The sequence below is a fragment of the Pseudopipra pipra genome, chromosome 8 (genome assembly GCF_036250125.1).
Source record: "Pseudopipra pipra isolate bDixPip1 chromosome 8, bDixPip1.hap1, whole genome shotgun sequence".
NCBI lineage: Eukaryota > Metazoa > Chordata > Aves > Passeriformes > Pipridae > Pseudopipra > Pseudopipra pipra.
This window is the reverse complement of record NC_087556.1, coordinates 18,948,449-18,968,381: the sequence shown is the minus strand read 5'-3', so window position 1 is coordinate 18,968,381 and position 19,933 is coordinate 18,948,449. Positions and strand designations below refer to the sequence as shown.

At 39.8% G+C, this 19,933-nt stretch overlaps 1 protein-coding gene across 1 annotated transcript in view; it reads right to left on the bottom strand.

Annotated features, from left to right (window-relative positions):
- The window catches only part of WDFY4 (WDFY family member 4), a 130,382-nt gene that overhangs the window by 68,465 nt on the left and 41,984 nt on the right, over positions 1–19,933 (bottom strand). Inside the window, exons 21-39 of the mRNA XM_064662793.1 lie at positions 18,822–18,967; positions 18,180–18,291; positions 17,876–18,066; positions 16,162–16,314; positions 15,704–15,777; positions 14,716–14,877; positions 12,941–13,032; positions 11,976–12,075; positions 10,963–11,168; positions 10,207–10,376; positions 9,738–9,863; positions 9,161–9,322; positions 8,849–9,046; positions 7,987–8,104; positions 7,295–7,452; positions 6,599–6,837; positions 5,150–5,259; positions 4,056–4,247; positions 3,357–3,496 (exon numbers count right to left, since the gene is read on the bottom strand). Coding sequence (XP_064518863.1) covers positions 3,357–3,496; positions 4,056–4,247; positions 5,150–5,259; positions 6,599–6,837; positions 7,295–7,452; positions 7,987–8,104; positions 8,849–9,046; positions 9,161–9,322; positions 9,738–9,863; positions 10,207–10,376; positions 10,963–11,168; positions 11,976–12,075; positions 12,941–13,032; positions 14,716–14,877; positions 15,704–15,777; positions 16,162–16,314; positions 17,876–18,066; positions 18,180–18,291; positions 18,822–18,967 — 2,849 coding nt within the window. The remainder of the gene's footprint in view (positions 1–3,356; positions 3,497–4,055; positions 4,248–5,149; positions 5,260–6,598; positions 6,838–7,294; positions 7,453–7,986; positions 8,105–8,848; positions 9,047–9,160; positions 9,323–9,737; positions 9,864–10,206; positions 10,377–10,962; positions 11,169–11,975; positions 12,076–12,940; positions 13,033–14,715; positions 14,878–15,703; positions 15,778–16,161; positions 16,315–17,875; positions 18,067–18,179; positions 18,292–18,821; positions 18,968–19,933) is intronic.

Sequence of the window (19,933 nt, the reverse complement as noted above, 5' to 3'; positions counted from 1 at the left end):
GCCTTCTTTAAAACTGTGCTCTAAAATACAGATTTTTGAACAGACGTCTGTGCATAGACATCTACTTCTTCCCCAAAACCTGTAAACATGACTGCAAAAGCGTGGACAGCCAGGAGCAAATAGAGCCCCAGTGTTCTTCCCTGATGGAATCATGTGGAGTGAGAGCCCTGCCTCAGATAGGGCTAATTCCACAACTGTGATGCAGCTATTATTTGTTTTAGGTAAGTAAGCCTAGCACTGTACAACACACATTAAAAAACTCCTGTAAGTGTTGATGTAGAGATTTACATTTCCAGTGCAGAAGGAATTTAAGCCTATAGTTCAAACTCCCACTTGGGAGTTGGGTCAGTGGAAATGTTATGTTTAAATACTTCTCAAAATACAATGCAGTACTGCCACAGGTGAATCACTAGTTATACTAGGTATACTAGCCATATTTATCATAAGGATGAGTGTTACATATGAAAGGATTTTTAAAAATTTTTTGCTGGCTGTGAAATTTGAAAAGATGGTTGTTCCTGGTGTAACAAACCAATACTTTTCTGTAACAACAACACTTTTGGTTACTGGCCTAAGAGAAGCCTGGTGAATAAACACATAAGAAAACTAAAAAGAAAAAACAACAACAAAAAAAAAAACCAAGTCAAAACCAAGCTGTCCATCAAACTAGTAAAAAAATCCTTAAGAGTTCAAACTGGGAGGAAGTCTCTTGAAGACTGACAAAATCAGCACAAAGGAGGTCAGACGTATCTATAGCTGTCATCACAAGCATATACTTGCTGACCAAAATCCTAATATAAAGTTTCTGGTTTTGCAATTACAAGTTAAGAGGTCACTTAACCTCTTTATTCTGAAGACTGAGATTAACAAGACTTTTCTATTTCATTCTTTCAAGTTATATGGGCCTCTGGCATAGAGGAATGTAATTAATGAACCAAAAGAAAAGAGGACAGACATGATCAGGCCTCCTGTAAAACTGAGGAGGCTCTGCATTTCTTGTAAAGAATAGTAGCCATATCTACAGCTTTGAGGCAGTGTGTCTTACAGAGTTAGAAACAGGCTGCTTGCAGCCTTGCTCAGGCACTCCTAAAGAACCTCAGGACACTGCATGGTAGAAGCTGTTGACTGATTTACAGTTGACTGAAAGACAATTGTTACAGTGGTCCTTTGTTGTTGCTCTTGCAGCTTATTGAAAATATCAAAAGCAGTCATTGCTAACCTTAAAATTAAATCCTAGATTTTGACAGCAAAACTCAGTAGCCAACCCATGTTTTCCTTCTATTGGGCAAAGGTCTGAAATCCTGGCTTAATTTCTGCACTTTTCTCAGTAAGTTTTACTCAGTTTGGAAAGACCATGCTTAGCTCTCAGTAAATGCAAATATTTTTATTTCACTATGGGATTTAAAGTCTTTGTCTCTCACTACATAGTTCATACTGTTACTTTTCTTCATGTTTCAACCAGGTACCTATTGCTGTAGGACATAAGTTCTTACTAGCAGTAGTGAAGATAGAGGCCAGTATCTACAAATCACTTTCCTAAGTGAATATAGAAACCACCTGAGACACAGAAAATGATGCAAAATTGCATTATGGCACTTTTTTAAGTGACTACCAAAGTGGTCAAAAATATGAATTAGAAGCACAAATACCATTTATTTTTAATGTAACCTTTTATGTAACTTTTTCACTGTAAATGTATGAAGGAAGAGGGCTGTTCAGAAGCAAATAAATTTTCGTCCTCTTAGATTTCACCTCTCTAAAAAGTGCATCAAACTCTGAAGGGAGGCTGAAGGGAGAAAGTGGGAAGGGGAGAATGGAGAACATTCAGAGCTGTATCTTCCTATCTTATGGAGAAGAACAATTTATCAGAGCTACAGAGCTGTCAGTACTTGACATGATAAGGAATAACACCAAGTGAGTAATGTTTCCTCCAAACCCAGCTCCTTTAATTACAAGCCGCTTCCTTGCAGAAGAGAGACAGAAGATGTAGAAACACCAATTTCATGCACTTGTGCATGAATAATGTCTCCATGCTGCCTTTTCCAGATGGCAACCTTTTCACTGGAGGAACTAATGATGTGGGCATATTTAGGGAAAAACCAATAACGGAGTCTTTAACCTTCAACGGCAAAAACCATGTTGTACAAAATGTTCCTTGGGATACATTTACAAATATCAATTACATTGCTCACTGAGGTGTAATCAGCTGTAATAATCAAAATTAATTTTAAAAAATAATTAAACAGACCCCAGGGCAAATAGTCGACTCTCTTGTAGTATGACATCATGGTATACATATGTACCTGGGAAGAACTTGCTCCCTCTGTAAGCAGCAAAGTGATGTTAAGGAATGAGAAGGATGCTGTGGCATGCTGAGAAAACGCTTGCAGCTCAGTAAGGTACTACCAGACACATTAGGTGGGTATTGTAGTCTTCCTGATCAGCACACCTGGAAGTGAACCAGGCATCACTGGGCCTAAAGCTGCAATCTGCTATAGCTTGAGCTAGAGGGTTAAGTATCCCTAAAGTGATGCTATAATAGACACACTGTCTCCTCAGCAGGAGAAAAAAGACCTTAACATGTTAGGCACTGCAACAACACAAGCTTGGTTTAAAACTCTGAATACTCTGTCAATGCACTGCTGCCCTACCCTATAGTCACTCTAGTCCTAACACACTTACAAGTAACATCTATTTGGTGCTTTTTGTTTCTATTTTTGACAAATGCCCAGCAAAAACATGGAAATGGCCCTTTCTTTCAGCAAAAGAGAAGCTCACAAACAGATAAGATAGTTCAGCTGCATTGTTGACAGTATTTTGCGTACCCTCCAAATCCATCCCTGGATTATATACCACTTGTTTCTTTAGGAGCTAAACCAAAATTTGGACCTTTAATACTTCATATAGAGTAGAAAATGGAAGGACAGTGCTATGATAATACCTGATACTTTCTACTAATTCAGTGACTGAAGGACAAGGTTTACATAAGTGATGCAAGTGAGAAGCAGCAGCAAAGGTGGCATCTCCTCACCTTGCTCTGCCCCAAGCAGAGCCCTCTAAGTACAAGCATATATGGGCTGATTAGGTTTTTCCTTTAAAGTGCAATAATTGGGATTTATGCAAAAAGTATGCATTATTACATTATATGTTAAGAGAAGTTTTTCAGCTCACTATTTCTTTGTGATTATTTATAGCAGCCTAGAAAGGAACCTCAATTGCAATAGGTGTCTAGTTTACAATGGAGCAAGTCAATTAACAGACACACTCAGAAGCCTCCCAAATCCAGACAAACTCTCCAGAGACATAAAAAAGGCAGACCAGTGACCAAGCCAGAAAAGACAAAGTGTAAAATTTACCTCTGATTTGCATATTATTTCCTTTGTGTTTCGGCCAGGCATGGACCTAATAGCTGAAGACAGGCTTTCGCTCCAGGAATTGTGCTTGCTCTGTGACAGGCCTGGCCCTGATTTATTTTGGAGAAGCTTCTTTTCAGATGCTGTAGGCCAGAACAGACAAAAAAGCATGTAAGACTTAAAGCTGAGCCTTTCAGAATATAGAGGGGTTGTATCCCCATTACAGAAGACAAAACAATATGGCAGTGCCTCACTCCAGATGGACTGTTCTTCTATTTGTATGACAATTGAACTAACACATACTTCTCAAGTTTTTGTTTAAAAGCCTCACAGAGGTCTGCCATAGATCAGTTTCATTACACAAACATGAACTTTGAATCACTGCAGCACTACACACATTTCAATGACTTCACCCAATATCCTCCCTTTTAAATTTTCCTATGAGACATGATTTAAGGAGATTTCTCTCTCTTGCAGCACAGCAAGAATCACCTACAACATCATTAGGTGATTAGAGAAGGGCTGGTTATGACACAGAAAGCAATCCCAGTCGTGAATGAGAGAAACTGACAATCTGCTTTATCCAGCAGGTGATGGGCAGGGTAAAGGTATAACCAAGGAACTGTCAGCTTTCCAGCAGGCACTCCGTTTACTGCAATGCCTTTGCTTACTACAATGAATATTCCATAAAAAAACAGAGACCTATCAAGTGCTGCCAAGCTTTTGTCATAATTTCTTCCCATAAAGGAGTGATCTCTGTTATCTTCATGTCCCTTTCTTTGTCATTTCCTTTTACAGAAAGATCCATCTTGTAAGTGTCCTCCAGAACCTGCCGCCTCTGAGAAATGAGCTGCTTCCAGATGATTCCTACTGTTCTCAGAATCTCCTGATGGACTAGGAAACAAAAGAAACTATAAATGGAAAATCATTTTTTTGTGTAAAGAATCAAGCAACAGATAGAGTAAAACCATCTAATTTGGAACAGCATTGGTCCAGAGTAACTGCTGGAGTCAGTGGAGTTGTTCCTTTTTGTCTACTGCCTCGGCAGGTTCTAAGCCAGAGTAGTTAGACAGACAGAAAACAGCAGGACATTTCTTTTACAATATTCGACTCCCTGAAAGAAACAAGTAGGAGTGACAGATGAGTCTAACTGGTTTCTACCTTGGAAAACAATCTCATCAGAATTTTGATGATCTTACTATCATACAGAGAATGCAAAAGCACATAAAGAACATTATGTTGCCAAACATCATTAGATATGGAGGGGCAAAAGTGACCAAGACAAGAAACAATTTGACACAGCAGGAGGATACTGTACAAGGAAGTTGCATCATAACCAAGCCAATACATATTAAAAAATAAAAAATAAAAGAAAGGACGCTGCTCTGCCATAGGTTTCAGCTGACAGCCCTCACACTGAATTCAACCCAAAATTTTCCCTGTGTTTCTCTTAAAAGAGCAAAATGCTTCTTCCTGTGTATAACAGACAGACACAAGCTCTATATGGGTCTTGAAAAAAAGAAACAGAACTACAAATAGTATGTGTCTGGCCACTGACTGGCCATAACATAGGGGAGAGATCTCCATTACTCCTGAGGATGTTGGGCATGACTTTTGAATAAAAAGGCATGTAACACAAGTAATTGTTTAGCACAACTTCCTTTGTCTGTGCTGTGCCTGCAATGTCTATACACAGCAGAGGAAATAAGTAGCACTTGCACAAGCTGCTCAGATAACTGCTTAGGCCAGGCACTTTCCTGCTCTGTAAGCCAAAGGCAACCTGTGGCATAAGTTACCATCATCTGGAGTAGGCAGGCTGCCCTTTTCCTCTTCACTGGGTGCAAGGAAAATTTGGTGATAAGAAGCCAGCTTTGGTTTTGCATCCACCCCAAAACCTTCTGAACAGCTGTGATGAAGAGGGGAAAAAAAAGGAGGGCAGGTGAGGAAACCAGACTTAGAACAAACTGAGGATAGTGAAAAAGCTACAGGTGTTTCTGTACATCCACTCATACTTGATTCATTTGGTAGATCAATATTTCCAGGCTTGAGGACTTGCACCAATCACATAATACCACAGAATTTACAGGAAGTGGGAACTAAACCACTGCTGGTCTGGTGTTCAAAGTCAAGGAGCAGCAACCGAGATCCTATAGATCACTCTGCTGTACGTGCCCTATCCCTGCACTTCTTTCTGCACTTGTATCTACCATTCATCTCAACCAGATAAAATACAGGCCTGTACTGATGTAGCCAATCTGCATCCAGTTTTCTTGCACCTCCACTGGGCATCTTGTATGTCTTGTATGGCAAAGCTGCCATTTTTATGTCTGATTTTCTTTTAATTACCACAGTTCTGATTCCCTGGCGCTGCTATGTTTGGCTTTTGGATAACACAAACACTTCTGTAACTAATTTTTAAAGAAAATGCTTCTATTCTTACTACATACAAGCAATCCTTACCCCATCTCAACAGTTTTGGCCTGGAAATTATTATCTGACTGGAATAAGAACGATCAAGAGAAGACATCAGAAAGTACAGTTCATTTCCCATGTGATACTCTATTAATGGATTTAATCCAAACCACCTAAGCAGTACAGAAGGCTTTCAATGAAACAAGAAACATCATTATAGTGAATAAACTACTGGCCTTCCACAAAACTAAGTTTCCAAAATAACTCCCCAGCTTACACAAAAGTACATCTGGTATATCATGTGTAAGAACAGCAAACAGAGCAGGTATGGATGCTCTAGCCCTACACAAGTCAATGGCAAAACTCCCAACCTCAGTACAACCCCGACTTTGCAGCTGAGATCCAAGTAACAATAACAGAGAGATTCACAAGATCCATGCACACTTTTATATATGTTTTAAATGTACCTGCACACGAATAGCTGCTGAATCAGAAAAAACATTTCATTACATTAGCCCATGCAGATGTCTCAGATAATGGCCACCTGCATGCTTGTGGACAGATTCTAGTCTACATCTCAGGAGGATTTCCAAATTCTCATTTTACTGATGGGTCCGTGAGCCAGCTCCACTGAAATCAGTTCAAGCTTCTTAACCCCAGTTACTACTCTGAAGTAGACTGCTGGAAATGCTGGATCCAGCTCAACCTCAGCTTCTAATGATTCCTCAAAAGGGATATTACTCAAGTTCTGTGAAATCTCTCCCTCTGCACCTACTTCCATAGATACAGCACAGAGATGTAAACAAACATTATAATGAGATGAAGGTTTGTACCTGCCCGAGTTCAGTTGGCAAAGGCAGTACATTAGGCAAATGATAAAATTATTATTTGAGTTGTAAGTTGCAAAAATAATGTCCCAGTGCTCCTGCAGGACATTGAGAGTGTTCAGGACATTAAACTGTTCAGGCAGTGATTGTTGAGGTCTGGATAGGCAGTATAGGATGGCTCTGTTTAAACAGCTGTACAGGGCACTGAGGAAAACTTCCTTTTGAGAAACCGAGCTTTCTAAGACCTGTGAAAACACAAAACAGCACAGTACTTGGCTTGCTCAGAGAACTCTCTCCCCAAGGATCCACACCTCCCACTTAATTTAAGCTGTTGCAAACTTATTTCAGCAGAACTCCCCTGAACTACCTGTTAGATACAAATTCAATCTTTCTGTATTTCTGCTGAAGTCCCCAGAATTTTGGAAGAGATTAATTTATTTTTGTTCAGCAACATGTACATAGCCAATGGACAGTGGCACAAAAGAATGGCACAATACTATCCCTTCTTTATGGGGCACCATGTATCTCCATTATCATTATTATTTAGAGCTGTTATGTGCTCATGCAAGAAACCAGGAATAATAACAATCACCAAATGGGTTACAGCCATCTTCTTTAGAATTGCAGTGTCACAGCCTCAGTGTGAAACATCATGTTACAATATGTTGATAACAGTTGGAAAAAAAATACCATGTGACTCACCCACATAATCTGTTTGGCAGTGAAGATCAGGATTTGCTTGGGGTCAGCAGCAAACATTCTGCTGTTCAGCTTCTCAACTAACTTCTGAACAAAATAAGCAATATTCATCATGGATACAGGTGCAGTTGATTCTGAAGTACCATGAGGATCACTGCTCCCTGGAGGGGATACAAAGGGTTGATTATTCCATAACAAGCTGAAATGAAAAAAAATTTAAGATGTAAGGTTACCAGAGCTGAGAAGGAACAGTCTTATGCCATAATGTCTCAGAGCTGGGACATGTCTAAGAAAACACTAGGTCTAACAGAAACACCTTACTCAGACTGGATATGACAGCTCCATCTTAAGGGTGGAATCAATCTCAGTAAAATACTGTAATGGACTGATCCAACTAATGACTCAGAAAGGAGACCAGCAACAACTAAATTATTTGGGTTGTTTCCAGAAGCACTCAAGGATAAACCTAGGTTTCTTTCTAAGTACTCTCTTTTTAATATTCAGAATCTGTTCTCAAAAAGAGGGAGAAAAAATTATAAACCCACAATAATTTATGCAAACTGGCCTACAGCAAGAGAGAACAGAACATCCAGCCTGCTGAGTTGGACTGTCCTTCTATTGCTTCCAAACTTTTCTAGCAATAACACCTACATGCTAAATATAAGCTAGTCAATGATCTGATTCTCACCACTTACCTCTTGGTCTTGTTTTCCCCTCGCCTTGGCTGGTAACATGGAAGACATCCATAGCAGACAGCAAAACTTTTGTCTGAAAATGTCTCTTCTGCTCACTGGTGGCATCTTCTGGAGAAGCCTATATAGTCACAGTATACGTATTAGTACAGCAGGAAAACAGAAAGGAAATCAGACTCAAATTCACTTTCAGCAAGAGTGCATGTGTGGACAGCTACTGAGCAACAGATGAGATGGTAGAACTTCATACTCTGGTTGGAAAACCAGGAAATCTCACATAGGACTACACCATCTAGCTGATAGCCAACTCAGTTGCACACTGAACAGAAACAAGGTTTCTCAAAGGGCCATAATGTAGGTTCACAGGTGATTCCCAAGAGGTCTCGTCCTCAGGGACCTTCAGTTCCATTAGCAGGCTCAGGATTCGGACAGTCGGAAAGCCATACTCTGTTTTAACTGTGCCAAACCTTGGGATACTGGGTAAACCTCTTGGGAACTGTTGCTCCACAAGATGATTTAACTCATGACAATTGCAGTTAAGTTCATTACTATTTCTATTACTAAGCTAAGTCTGCATCAGAACTCACACCTGGGATAACTGGACTATTGACAATTTAGAACTGAAGCCTAAATTTTTCTTTTTCCCTTTCTTCAGTCTACTTCAACTCTTTTGAGTGCTTTGAGTCATTGAAATCCATAATGTGGACTCAGCTACTACAGCCTGTATTGATCTGTACCTAAAGCGGAGACAGGATTTTTTCCTTTTGTCAGTTAGCACTTTTTTTACTAGGCCACTAGCAGGATACATCCTGTCCTTCCACCCCCAGGGCAAGATAGAGCAGCAAAGCCTGATGATAGGAGAAACCTCAAGAAGCAGCTCCAGTGGATGCCCTTGTTTGTTTGCTGGGACGTTGAGAAGACTATCCATCAGGAGGACTCGCACAAAATCCCACACTTGTTTCTTGGCAGGGTGTGGTAGGAGTGGGAGAGAGGAGGGATCAACACAGCCTTTCCCTTCAGCAATGGCTGGATCTTCAGGAGTCAAAAGGCCTTCAGACCCTCCCTGTGAAAGTAGACAGCAATACATTCTAAATCAGTCTTCTTTAAACTGATTTTTTTTTCCTCCTAATGACCTATCTCCAATCTGAAGGGCTTGTGCTGGCTCACATACACATACCTTGGGTGGTCCTGAGTGAAAAGCAACCATAGCCAAAGTTTTCAGGAAGTCAGGACAGTGCCACACAGGGTCCTGAGTATAACTGTGATAGATCAAGCACAGAAACTGGATAACGTTCCCTGGATAGGCAATCTCCCAGGAGGCTTCTGCATCTGCAATAGGCTGAATACAAACAAATGTGCATCTGGTCAAGTCAGCATTCTTCTGTGAAGCAAACATGACATGGCCATGGAGAAATCAGGCAACCAACTCCCACCTTGCAGACTGAAGATAAACCCAACCAGAAGATGACATATCCTCATCATCAAGAATGAAAAAAGTTTAGTACTGCTGTGGGTAAGATCAGTCTCTGTATTCAAAAGTTCTTAAACATGAGACCATCACATCATCTGCTAGATAACCAGGGCAACAGCAGTTCTGACCCTTTGAAGTCTGCGCTCACTGTTATGTTCAGTACTGCCCTGTGAGGGCAGAGGAGGATTAAGGATTACAGGTAAAGGCTGCCACTGACATCTGTCATGCTTGGGCAGTTTATTCTGCCATTCACAGTGCACTGTCCTTGCAACAAAACATTTACCTTGTCCACAGTGACTCTAACCATTTCCAGCAGTAAAACAGCTGCCTCTGCACACAACCCAATTTTGAGGACATTCTCTGTAAGGTGGTGCTGCAAGATCCACTGCAACATAGACTCAAGATCTTTCTACACAGGAAGAGAGATATTTGATTAAGAGATGGGAATTATACACAATACATCAAGAACAAAGCCTGCTGTCTCTACATCAGAAAAAACTCAACACATCTTCACCTCCAGCAGCTCCTCCCTCTTCTATTAAATGTGTAGCATTTAATACCTGCATGAACAATTTTGTTCTGAACACAAATTTTCTTAAATCAAAGTTAACTTAATTTTTAAAATACGAATGACTAATTTTTATTATCAGAAAACCCAAGTATGATTAACTTGCCTGAAAATTCTCTCATGAAAAAGGGCATAAAATGACCAAGTAGTAAAGCAATATCAATTTCAGGTGCTTTTTTCATACCTTGACTGCTTCAGGTGGTTCAGATTGCGGAGATGCCAGAAAGAGCTCTGCCACAAGCAGGTAGATCTCAGCGATGTGGACATGATCAGTCAGACATCTTTGCAACACAGAAAACCCAAAAATCAAGAAGTTGCCATTGTCAGGCACTGGAGGATGAGTTTTTAAATTATCTTTAAAGGAAAAGAAAAGGAAAGTGTCTAAAATTAAATGTCATATCAGAGGAAGGATTACTGACAGAACTTGATCCTCATCTGTCTCTGTCCCAGGCCACTCAGCATCAGCAATATCAACAGTTTATAAAACTCCCTCAGATGAACAGATAACCATTTTTCCTACTATCACTTTTGTTACAGGAGATTCTCCCTTAATTATTCTTCCTTTCTCCTCCCTTTCTCAGAACCACAGGTCTAATTATCAGAAAGCAAGCTGAACAAATCTTAAAGAAACAAAAGGTTTCAGAGCAAAGCTGACACTGCAACACCTCACGGGCTTATCAGCTAGTCTGATTTTGTGCAACACAAAAAGGCCCATCTCCCTGAAAGTGCTAATCAGAACTGCTAATTATCGTGCAAGGGAGAAGCAATGCTTTCCAATCTTCAGCACAGAAATGCTGAAGTACAAGACAAGATTGCCCTAAAAAGTAATTTCAATTCTTGGTCTGCTGAGATCAGTGGGAATTCTCCCATCATGTACTTCAGTGATCGATCACCGAGCTGGATCAAGGCAGTGTTTGGGGAACATTAAACCAATACATACCCATTAGAATACTCAATCCTGCAGAGCTGTTTTCCAGCCATCGCCCAGCCACTATCCCCTCCTTGAATTTGTTCAGCAGCAAGCGATTGTGGAGGAAGCACAGAAGTAGCCTGATTCCCAGCACAACTGTGCTAGAGTGCAGGTAGCTCTGTGTGAATAGCAGAAACCAGTCTGGCCCCAGTGCCAAAAATGTCTTTTCTTTTTCCCTAGGACAAACAGATAAATGAAATACATGGAAGGAGACATGGTAAAAGGCAGAGAGGAGATATTATTTAAAATTATCTCTAAGTGATTTAGAAGCTCAAGTTTCTCTAGAAAAAGTCTGATTAAAGGTGTACCACAACACAGAATCATGAATATTTAACAACAGACTCATCTACACAGGTGAAGACACTTAATTCCTGCTAAATCCAACCTTATATTACTGTCAGACAAAAAAAGTTCACTAATATGAATCTCCTTCTGCGAATGTGTATCAATAACTGAGGCAAACTATGTCACAGACTAGATTTTTTAACCTATGAAATTCAAAATTACCATTTAAATTTTGAAGTCCAAGATGTGTTTTCTAGTGAAAACACACTGAGTTAAAGCACCCAGCACTATAAAATCTTCCTTTCAGTTATAAAAGGTAGAACTGTAGTAAGTGCATGCTCATGGTTATGATAGAGAGGTGCAAGTAATCCCACATTAGATGGAGTTGATTTTCACAGACAGCTGGGATTTCTTCAACCCTTGTAATGCAGAAGAAACACCAATATCTAAGTTCCTCCTTCACAATATTTTCTGAAAATGTAAAACTTTTTCCAAAATGGATATCAGATGTGATCAGACCACACAGGTGAATGCCAGATAAATCACTGACCAAAAAGTAGCTCTGAATCCAGTCTGCTCCTACTTACTATTTTGTTGAGATTCAAGTATTTTCATTATATTTAGTCCTGGTCAAGCACCAGCAAGAAGAAAAATTCAGAAGATAGAGACACTTGCCTATACCTTCCCATTCTACTTACTCGGAGGACAGATGAAGTTTGTCTGAGTGCATTACATCTAACAGCATCTTCAGTAACTGATTTCGAAGCCAGATTGTCTTTCCAGATGTTTGGCTTAAGGCTACAGATATCAGAAAGTAATAAAGAGTAATGAAGAGACAAAACACATGTTCCATTGCTGTGATGAACAACTTTGTTTGCACCAAGTTAACCCAGTAGAAACACTTATATCAGGTTTTTTGTAGAGTAAAAAGATGCAGACATCAAATCTTAGACATAAGAGTTCCTGCTAACATCAGAAACAACCAGTGCTTACATTGTCAAAGTCCTCTCTTTAAAGTTATTTAAAACTCATTCAGACTACGTGTTCAATAGGAAGCAATCTCAGGTTAACTAGAGAGAGAAATGTAAACAGGCAATCTGACTTGTGTTGCTTACTGTGATGTCTAGATATAAAACCTACAGTTATCAGCATCTTCTTAATATGATCTCTGATTTAGAGGTGCAATAACCAATATAGACTCAACTGAAATATCACAATGGAAAAGCCAACTGACTGGATGTTCTCCCACATGACCCTGACATAAATACACAGAAACTTTAAAAGGTGCAGAGCTACAATTATTTCCTACAACTGTAAGTGTAGCAAAGTGTTCACAGAAAATCCAAGAAATTTTATTTCTTATAACAGTCCCACAGGTTAGTTTCAATTTAATGTCCTTCCTCTCTGTGTATATCTGAAATCCAACATTATGTAGGCTCTGGACAATGCTGCCAAAGTACTGCTGGCCTGTTAGCAGAGATGAGGGCAAAAGGGTCACCTCAGTGCAGCCTGTTCTTTTCCATATGAAGTCATTTGAATTGTGGCTCTTCCTGCCACAGGAGGCAGAAGCACTGTATTGCATTTATGGTTCATTAGGCCCTGGGGAAGCAGGGAAGTTCTGTAGCATCTATGACAACACAAGCTAGGTAAGGTAGCTCCCTACCTTCACTGGGCATCTCAGCCACACTATCCAGGAAAAGCTGATTTTCATCCACAGAAGAAGGTTTCAAGGTGTAAACAAGGAACAATCCAATCCTTGCAGAGAAAGAGGAAAGCAGTTTTGGTCAGCAAAAAGACATTAATTTAATTACTTGGAGATTACATGCAAATCTCAATATTCATTAATGATGACTGTTAACAACCATTGGAAATTCTAGTTGTTGCAGAAAAGTTCATAAACTAGGAAGCGAATTAAAGGGTCATCTACCTACAAATCCAACATGGAAACAAAAATGGAAAAATTTTCTGTATCTATTTTAAAGGTCTTTCATCATGAGGAAAGCAATACTGAGTTAAGCACTCTGTTCATACAAAAGATTCTGAACTGCCTGTGGCATTCAGGTGTCACTGTTATCATCACTTGGTTTCCAAGCAAATAGAGGAGAGCAAAGAAACCTTAGCAGGTACTCAGGGTACTGGCAACCTCTTTTGACCTGTAGTTTTCTTTAACACATTACCTGATTCCAAGGATAAAAAAATTAATGTGATATTAGTGAAAGTGCATGATCTCCTCCTGCCCACAAGAAGGGCATTTCTTAAGAGGTCAGAACACCAGTTCTTCTACAGGAATGGTCCACACAGCAATTCCCATTAGATCTGTCAAAAGTCTGGGACCAGCAGAAATTCCAGCATCCTTCTCAGTGCTCAGTGCTGCTGAGAACCTGTTATAGTCTCTGCTGTCCTGGAGCTAGGAGGGTAGGGATTGTCTCTGTCCACTCAGCACTCATGGGCCTGACAACCAATCAAATTACCACAGAATAACAAATTATGGTATTTTAAGAAAAATGCTCATTCACACTCCTTACAGTGTGGCAAATTTGGTATACTAAGTCCACGACTTTCACTTGTATGAAAAAAGAATATGCTAACTCATACAAGCCCAGGGTAGGAACATACATGCAGGTAACATACATCCAGGAACATACATCCGCAAAAGGGCTGGCAAGCAGTAAGTTCACATACTAGCTTACTCCACAGTTAATTATTTGAGATGCTCATACGCTTCAACAGAGCCAAAAGCTTGTTGCAGAGACCACAGGTTTGACATGCAACTCTGTTTCTACATTTTATTAAAAACAGAGCTTTAGGAACAGAGCTGCCATCTGTGCAGTGCATTTCCCTGGAGTTAGGTGGCTGTAGACAGCACTGTATGGACCTTCCTCAATTCATCAGCTACAGGCTGATACAATTAGACTGGGAATATAAAATGAAGCAGTGAAGAACTTACATTCTGTGAAGAACAAACTAGGATTTAAATTCATTGCTTTGTGAAATCCTGATAAGCAGAACTGATAGAAATTCAAGAACAAAAAGGATTGTTACTGGGATATAAACCAAACCAACAGGATTAGGTAGGTAGTTCATTGGGGCCAAGTCTAATACTATAGTGATACTTTAGGGGCAAGGCTTTAATGAAACCAAATATTAAGTACAGACTTTGAATAGTCCCAGTCAAACCTGCAGAACTGTTTGTGCCACCATTGTAAGGGTCATCACCCAACCCATTTTCACACAAATATAAGGTTGGACTGAATGAAGGCATGAAAAAGTTTTTCATCAGTGGAGATCCTACAGTTGCTAAAGATCTGGAGTTCTACCAAACTCCATAGAAATCTGGAGTTCCTACGTGAGGAAAGATCTACTATCAAGCTCTCTCCAGTACCAGAAGGACTATAACTAATCTGCAATCTGAGGAAAAGCTATAGACTTCAAGGTTACCTGAGAACATCCCGTGTATTAAAGTATCCTTGCAACAGATGGGAGAGAATAGTGCAGGCCACAGTGATCTTGGAATTACTTATTTCAGGATCATTGAAAAGGAAAACAAGTTTGGGCACCATTTGCACCTGGTAGGCAACTGCAACATTCTGACGTCCATCTCTGTAAAAAAGCACAGGGACTGTAAAAGTTTTTACTGGTGAGAACCAAATTTGCTGAGTGTCAGCTAAAAGGATTCTCAGGTTGCATTGATATTTTGCACCTTTGGCTTCTAATGTTGCCTTGACAACATTTCAAACACTGCCAGATAAATTGAACATGTGTCAGTGATGGAGATCAGAAGACTACTTTGTGTGTTCTACCTTCTCCTCTGCCCTCTCCCCCAGTAACTGCTGCATTTCAATGAGTTCAAAGAAAGTGTTACTGAATTTGCAAGCAGTGAGTTGGTGGTAATAAATGCTATTCCTGTAAAACTCAGCAAGGGACACCAGACAGCTCTGCATAGAGCTCTCTGCTGCCAAAAAGCAGGAATCTAGCTTTACTCAGCCCCTCTGCCATGCTGTATCTCTTTGGATACATTTAACTCTAGTCCAGATGATTAAAAAAGCATACTGTTACAAAAAGTCTTCTTGGGTTATGTTTTGGTTTTAAACACAACTTTAATTACATATTTTTAAAAATTATTTCACACTCAATTCAAACATTAATTTTCCCCTCCCCAGGAGAAATTTAAACTTTCATTGTACAGCAGTAGTTCCACGTGAACCAGGTCACCAGGTATCTTTGCCCAGTCTGGCCCCAAAGTCATATCAGGGGCTGGTCAAATCACTAACTTCAGGCTTGAAAGAGAAATATAGATATTATTCACTCCCAGAGTCCACTGATTCTAACTAGGATTGGACCCTTCATAGGCATCTCACAGTTCCAGCTTCAGGTTACAGATTGAGTTTGTCACACAGGTTTCTGATTCAAACACTAGTTTGTATACCTGGAAGACTGCAAGATCTCCACAAGATGGGAAAGAAGAACAAGGTCAAGATTTTCTGGTGCTTTCATCCAAAGCTGAAAGACAAAGGAAAGCAGAGGTTTTACTGCTCTGCTGAGCTGTGAGGACAGTACCTGTGGCAGGGAAACAATTAAAAGTAGTTCAGGGAGGATAACATCATAAATCTCAGTGTTTCTGCAACACAACCTGTAGGCACTGGGAACTCCCTAGTGTGGGGAGTTGTTGCTCCAGAGATAGCCCTGAGAAGCAGGCCCTCTGGGAGTGTTCCTTCAGACCTGGGAAGCTGCCATCTCCCCAGGTGAGCCACAGTGTGGAAAACCCCAACACTCAACCCCATCCCAAATATTGGATGCAGGAGGTGCTATGAACAAACCAAACCATCATACTATAAAGCCATCTTTAAAACAGTCAAACCCACAAAGCAACATCAACAGTTTTACCTCAAAGTTGCAGAGAACATACTGGAATGCACTGTAATTCTTGATGACCGAAGACTCGAAGCCAAGCTCAGCTGTGCCCACTAGGGAGAACATTAACTGTAAAATCCTATTGTTTAACAGCTTTGTCTTCCTTTTCAACAGATAGGTCAGCAACTGAAAAAGGAAGGCTGAATAAGTATCTGGGAGTATAAACCTGTATTTACAAACTACTATAACATTATTTTTTAATTTAAGGCAAACACACAGTTTCCTCAGCTGTATTACTCATACATGGATACATTTTGCATAAGCATAATGAAGAAAGTGAAGATTTCAGTCCACACATGAAATTTCGTGCAGTAAGTAAAAGGGTAAGTTTTTGAAGGACTCTGTGGCATTGAACAGGAGTAAAATACATGCCATGTTATGTTGAATGGAATTTACAAAAAGGAACATACAAATATAACTGTAAATAACCAATGTAGGGTTTTTATGCTATTCTTCATGGATGTGTTCTTAGTTGCTTGCAAATGGTGTTAACTTAAAAAATATTAATGTTCGCCTCTCCAAATGAAAGACATTTGTGAAACATTACCAATTTCTCAAGTGAGCCTGCCTTTGATTATCTAATGATTTCCTAATACTATGAGGACAACATTCAGAAAGCCACTACATTTTGAACAGGTTGGGAGCAATAGACATTAATTAGAAAATACATATCAAGACACGTTTATTAGTTTGCTGTTAAAAAAAAAACTTCAAAGAAAAACTTCAGACCTCCAAACAAAAGCAAAAGCACTCCATTGCAATATGATGATCTGCCACATGGAGAGAAGCACAAAGTCAAAAGGAACAGCTTATACACCAATGTAAAGGCTGCATTCACCTACAAGAAAGGATTGGGCAAGTAATATCTAAGTAGGATAAATATATTCATATGAATCATGATCAATTTATGAACAATTTGCAAAATGGGAAAATGAAAAGTTTATAATAAATCAATCCTGATGCCCTAATGTTAAAAGTCTTGTTTGAAACCTTCTGTGTTAAAGAGTCTTCCCTGTTCCCTAAGAGTTCTCTGCTTAGCCTGCACAGCATGAAGTAAATGATACTAAACTGAAGCTTCATACTTGAGCCTCGATCCATGGAATATTATATGCATAGATAGTTTACATACAACCAAAATCTTCAGTTTCCACAGATTTCATGTTTGAAAGACTAATTTGGGACAGATCTAATCAATGAAATTCAGACGGCAGTTATTTATACCAGCCCAGTTCCTAATACACAGTGAAGACTGAGTCAAAGAAATTCATTGTCATCCCTACACTGGGCAGTCTGTAAAGAAGAATCTTAGGCTGTATGAGCCAAGGAGAAGAAGAAAACCTGTCTGAGAAATGGTCTTTTGTGGGAGGGATCAAGTGTGTAGGTAAAAGGTGAAGGGTAGGTCAGTCACAAATCTGCTGCACTGGCTTATTTAGTTTATTAGATCATGTCTGGCCAAGAGGCATCCGTCCTCACCTTCCCATCAGCAGATATTTGTTATAGAGGATCCCACAGATTGTAAGCACAGGATACAGAGCACTATCCTATATCCCCCTCTCAAAGATCTTATGAAGTTCCAATCACAAGTGCCTATAGCCAGGGTATGTTTGGTTCATTGCCATCGACAGGTTTCGGCACAAAGTTCTCCACAGGAAGGACTATAACAGAGTGAATGAACAAGAGTGTTTACCTGGTATCCATGCATGTGCCTCATCAGTTTTTCACTTAGTGGGCTACTGTTCAGGATGGAGTTCAGGACTTTGACAGCTGCATACATGGTGTGGTCATCACGGACCATAGCAATGAGACCCAGGAGAATGGCAGGGCCTCCAATAAAGTTCAGGCTGGTAGCTGCTGGAGAGGACTGGAACATTCTTACCCCTAGGAAATTGCAGTGTTATTCTGTCAGGAAATTACATGGACTAAATCTGTTATTCGACAGAGAAAAGCTCCACTCTTAAAAAGTATTAAACATTAAGATATAGTGCATTTACCATATTGGCCCACAGCAACTGACCCAATAGTCCGCAAGGAACCCGAGAGGTGTCCAGCAATGTTCTTTGCTAGGAATATTGGAGTTGAACTGTCCCGAGAATTAATCCCAATCTAAAACAGATAAAAGACATTCTCACCTTGGTAGTACTAGAGAGACAAAAAGCAACAAATGCATGCTCTAACACTTTAGATTATTTTAATACTTTTAGCCTATGAAAGTCATCTTTTTTTGTTACAAGTTGATTGTTAGGACAAACATTCACCCACCTACAATATCCCAGAACCCCATTACTCTCCCATGTCAGTAGACCTGGCATTAGCAAGACTGATAGAATAGCATGTGAAAAGTCCTTGTGAAGGCATTAAGAAAACACAGAGTGAAAAAAAATTATCATAAGACCTAAAAACTATGGCTTCTGTTCCTGTTTCAAGAAATGCTTTTAACATTGTGTTCAGACTGTCCAATCTGTTCCACTCCACAGGTAAAAAGTAACCCATGAGTAGAATGAAGTTAAGGAATGGGAAAAGAAGCTCGAAAAAAATCACTGAATGTACACAACTAAGACAAAGTCACAAATTTTGCTTTAGGTAACTGCTCAGAAACAAGAGAAAACTTGTTTAAGACAAGGGATGTTTGTGACCTCTTTGGCAATCAGCCGGCCATCCACTTCATTGTAGGAGCTCTTTATATCTTGAACTGTAGTAAGGGTTGAGCACACAGCATTGATTCCAAAAGAAATCTTCTCTTCTGCCACCAGAGGTGCAGTATCACTGTACTGGTCCTCACCTAAAACAAGACAGACCATAAATGTCTGAAGAAACTTTGCATTAGTTCATATTCCACATAAAGATTAACTATAAGCAAATGCCCCAAGATTGTCACCTATTTCCCTTCCAGCAGGACATGGTCTTATGGCTAAGCCTCTTCAGAACTGCTGCTGATTAGTGAGAAGCAATGAAGTGGTGACACAGGACACAACACTGCTGAAACAATTCACACTGGTGTTCGCAACAAGGTCATAAATCCGTTTTAAGGAATAAAACACAGTATTTTGGGGCATTGTGCTGAAGCTTTTTTAAAGTCAAAATTTCCATTTGACAAATTCCTTTAGGTCTTTTGATGGAATAGGGAGTCTGGGGGAAGAGAGAGTGAGATCATTTCACAATTATGAGGTCACATCTTGTATGTTGCTCTCTGATTTCCCTGCATCAGGGTATCTCTGGAATCAGATTGCCACAATCCATGATTAGTACAAAAGTCCATCTGTGCAGAGAACAAGCACCCCAGATTTCATAAAGCCTTAATGCTTCAAAAATCAAATCCCTCTGACTTCTATTGGTAATATTTTCATTTTAGAGTTGTACTTCGATATGATTTATCTTTCAACAACCCCCTCTCCATGTTTGACTTGCAGATTTTTTGTGTGTAGATAGACAGCATTTTGAAGGACTACTTTTGGACAGCCTTCCCTTTGTTTTAGGCTGGAGCATCACCAGGTAAGATTATTCTGCTCTTTTCACATGAGAAATGACCATCCCATGTCATCCCAAGCTCTAGTACAGAGGTGAATGCACTACTTGTTGAATAAACAGTAATCAATAACTGTATTGTTTTGTCTGCCTGTTTAATAATTGAAGCTAACAATATACTTTAGTTAAAAAGACCCTTCATTAAGTGGAATGTAACTTATTGCCCTACCCCTCTCTCCCCTGTGCTCTCTCCTATTCTGCAGGCATTTGCAATTAAACTTGA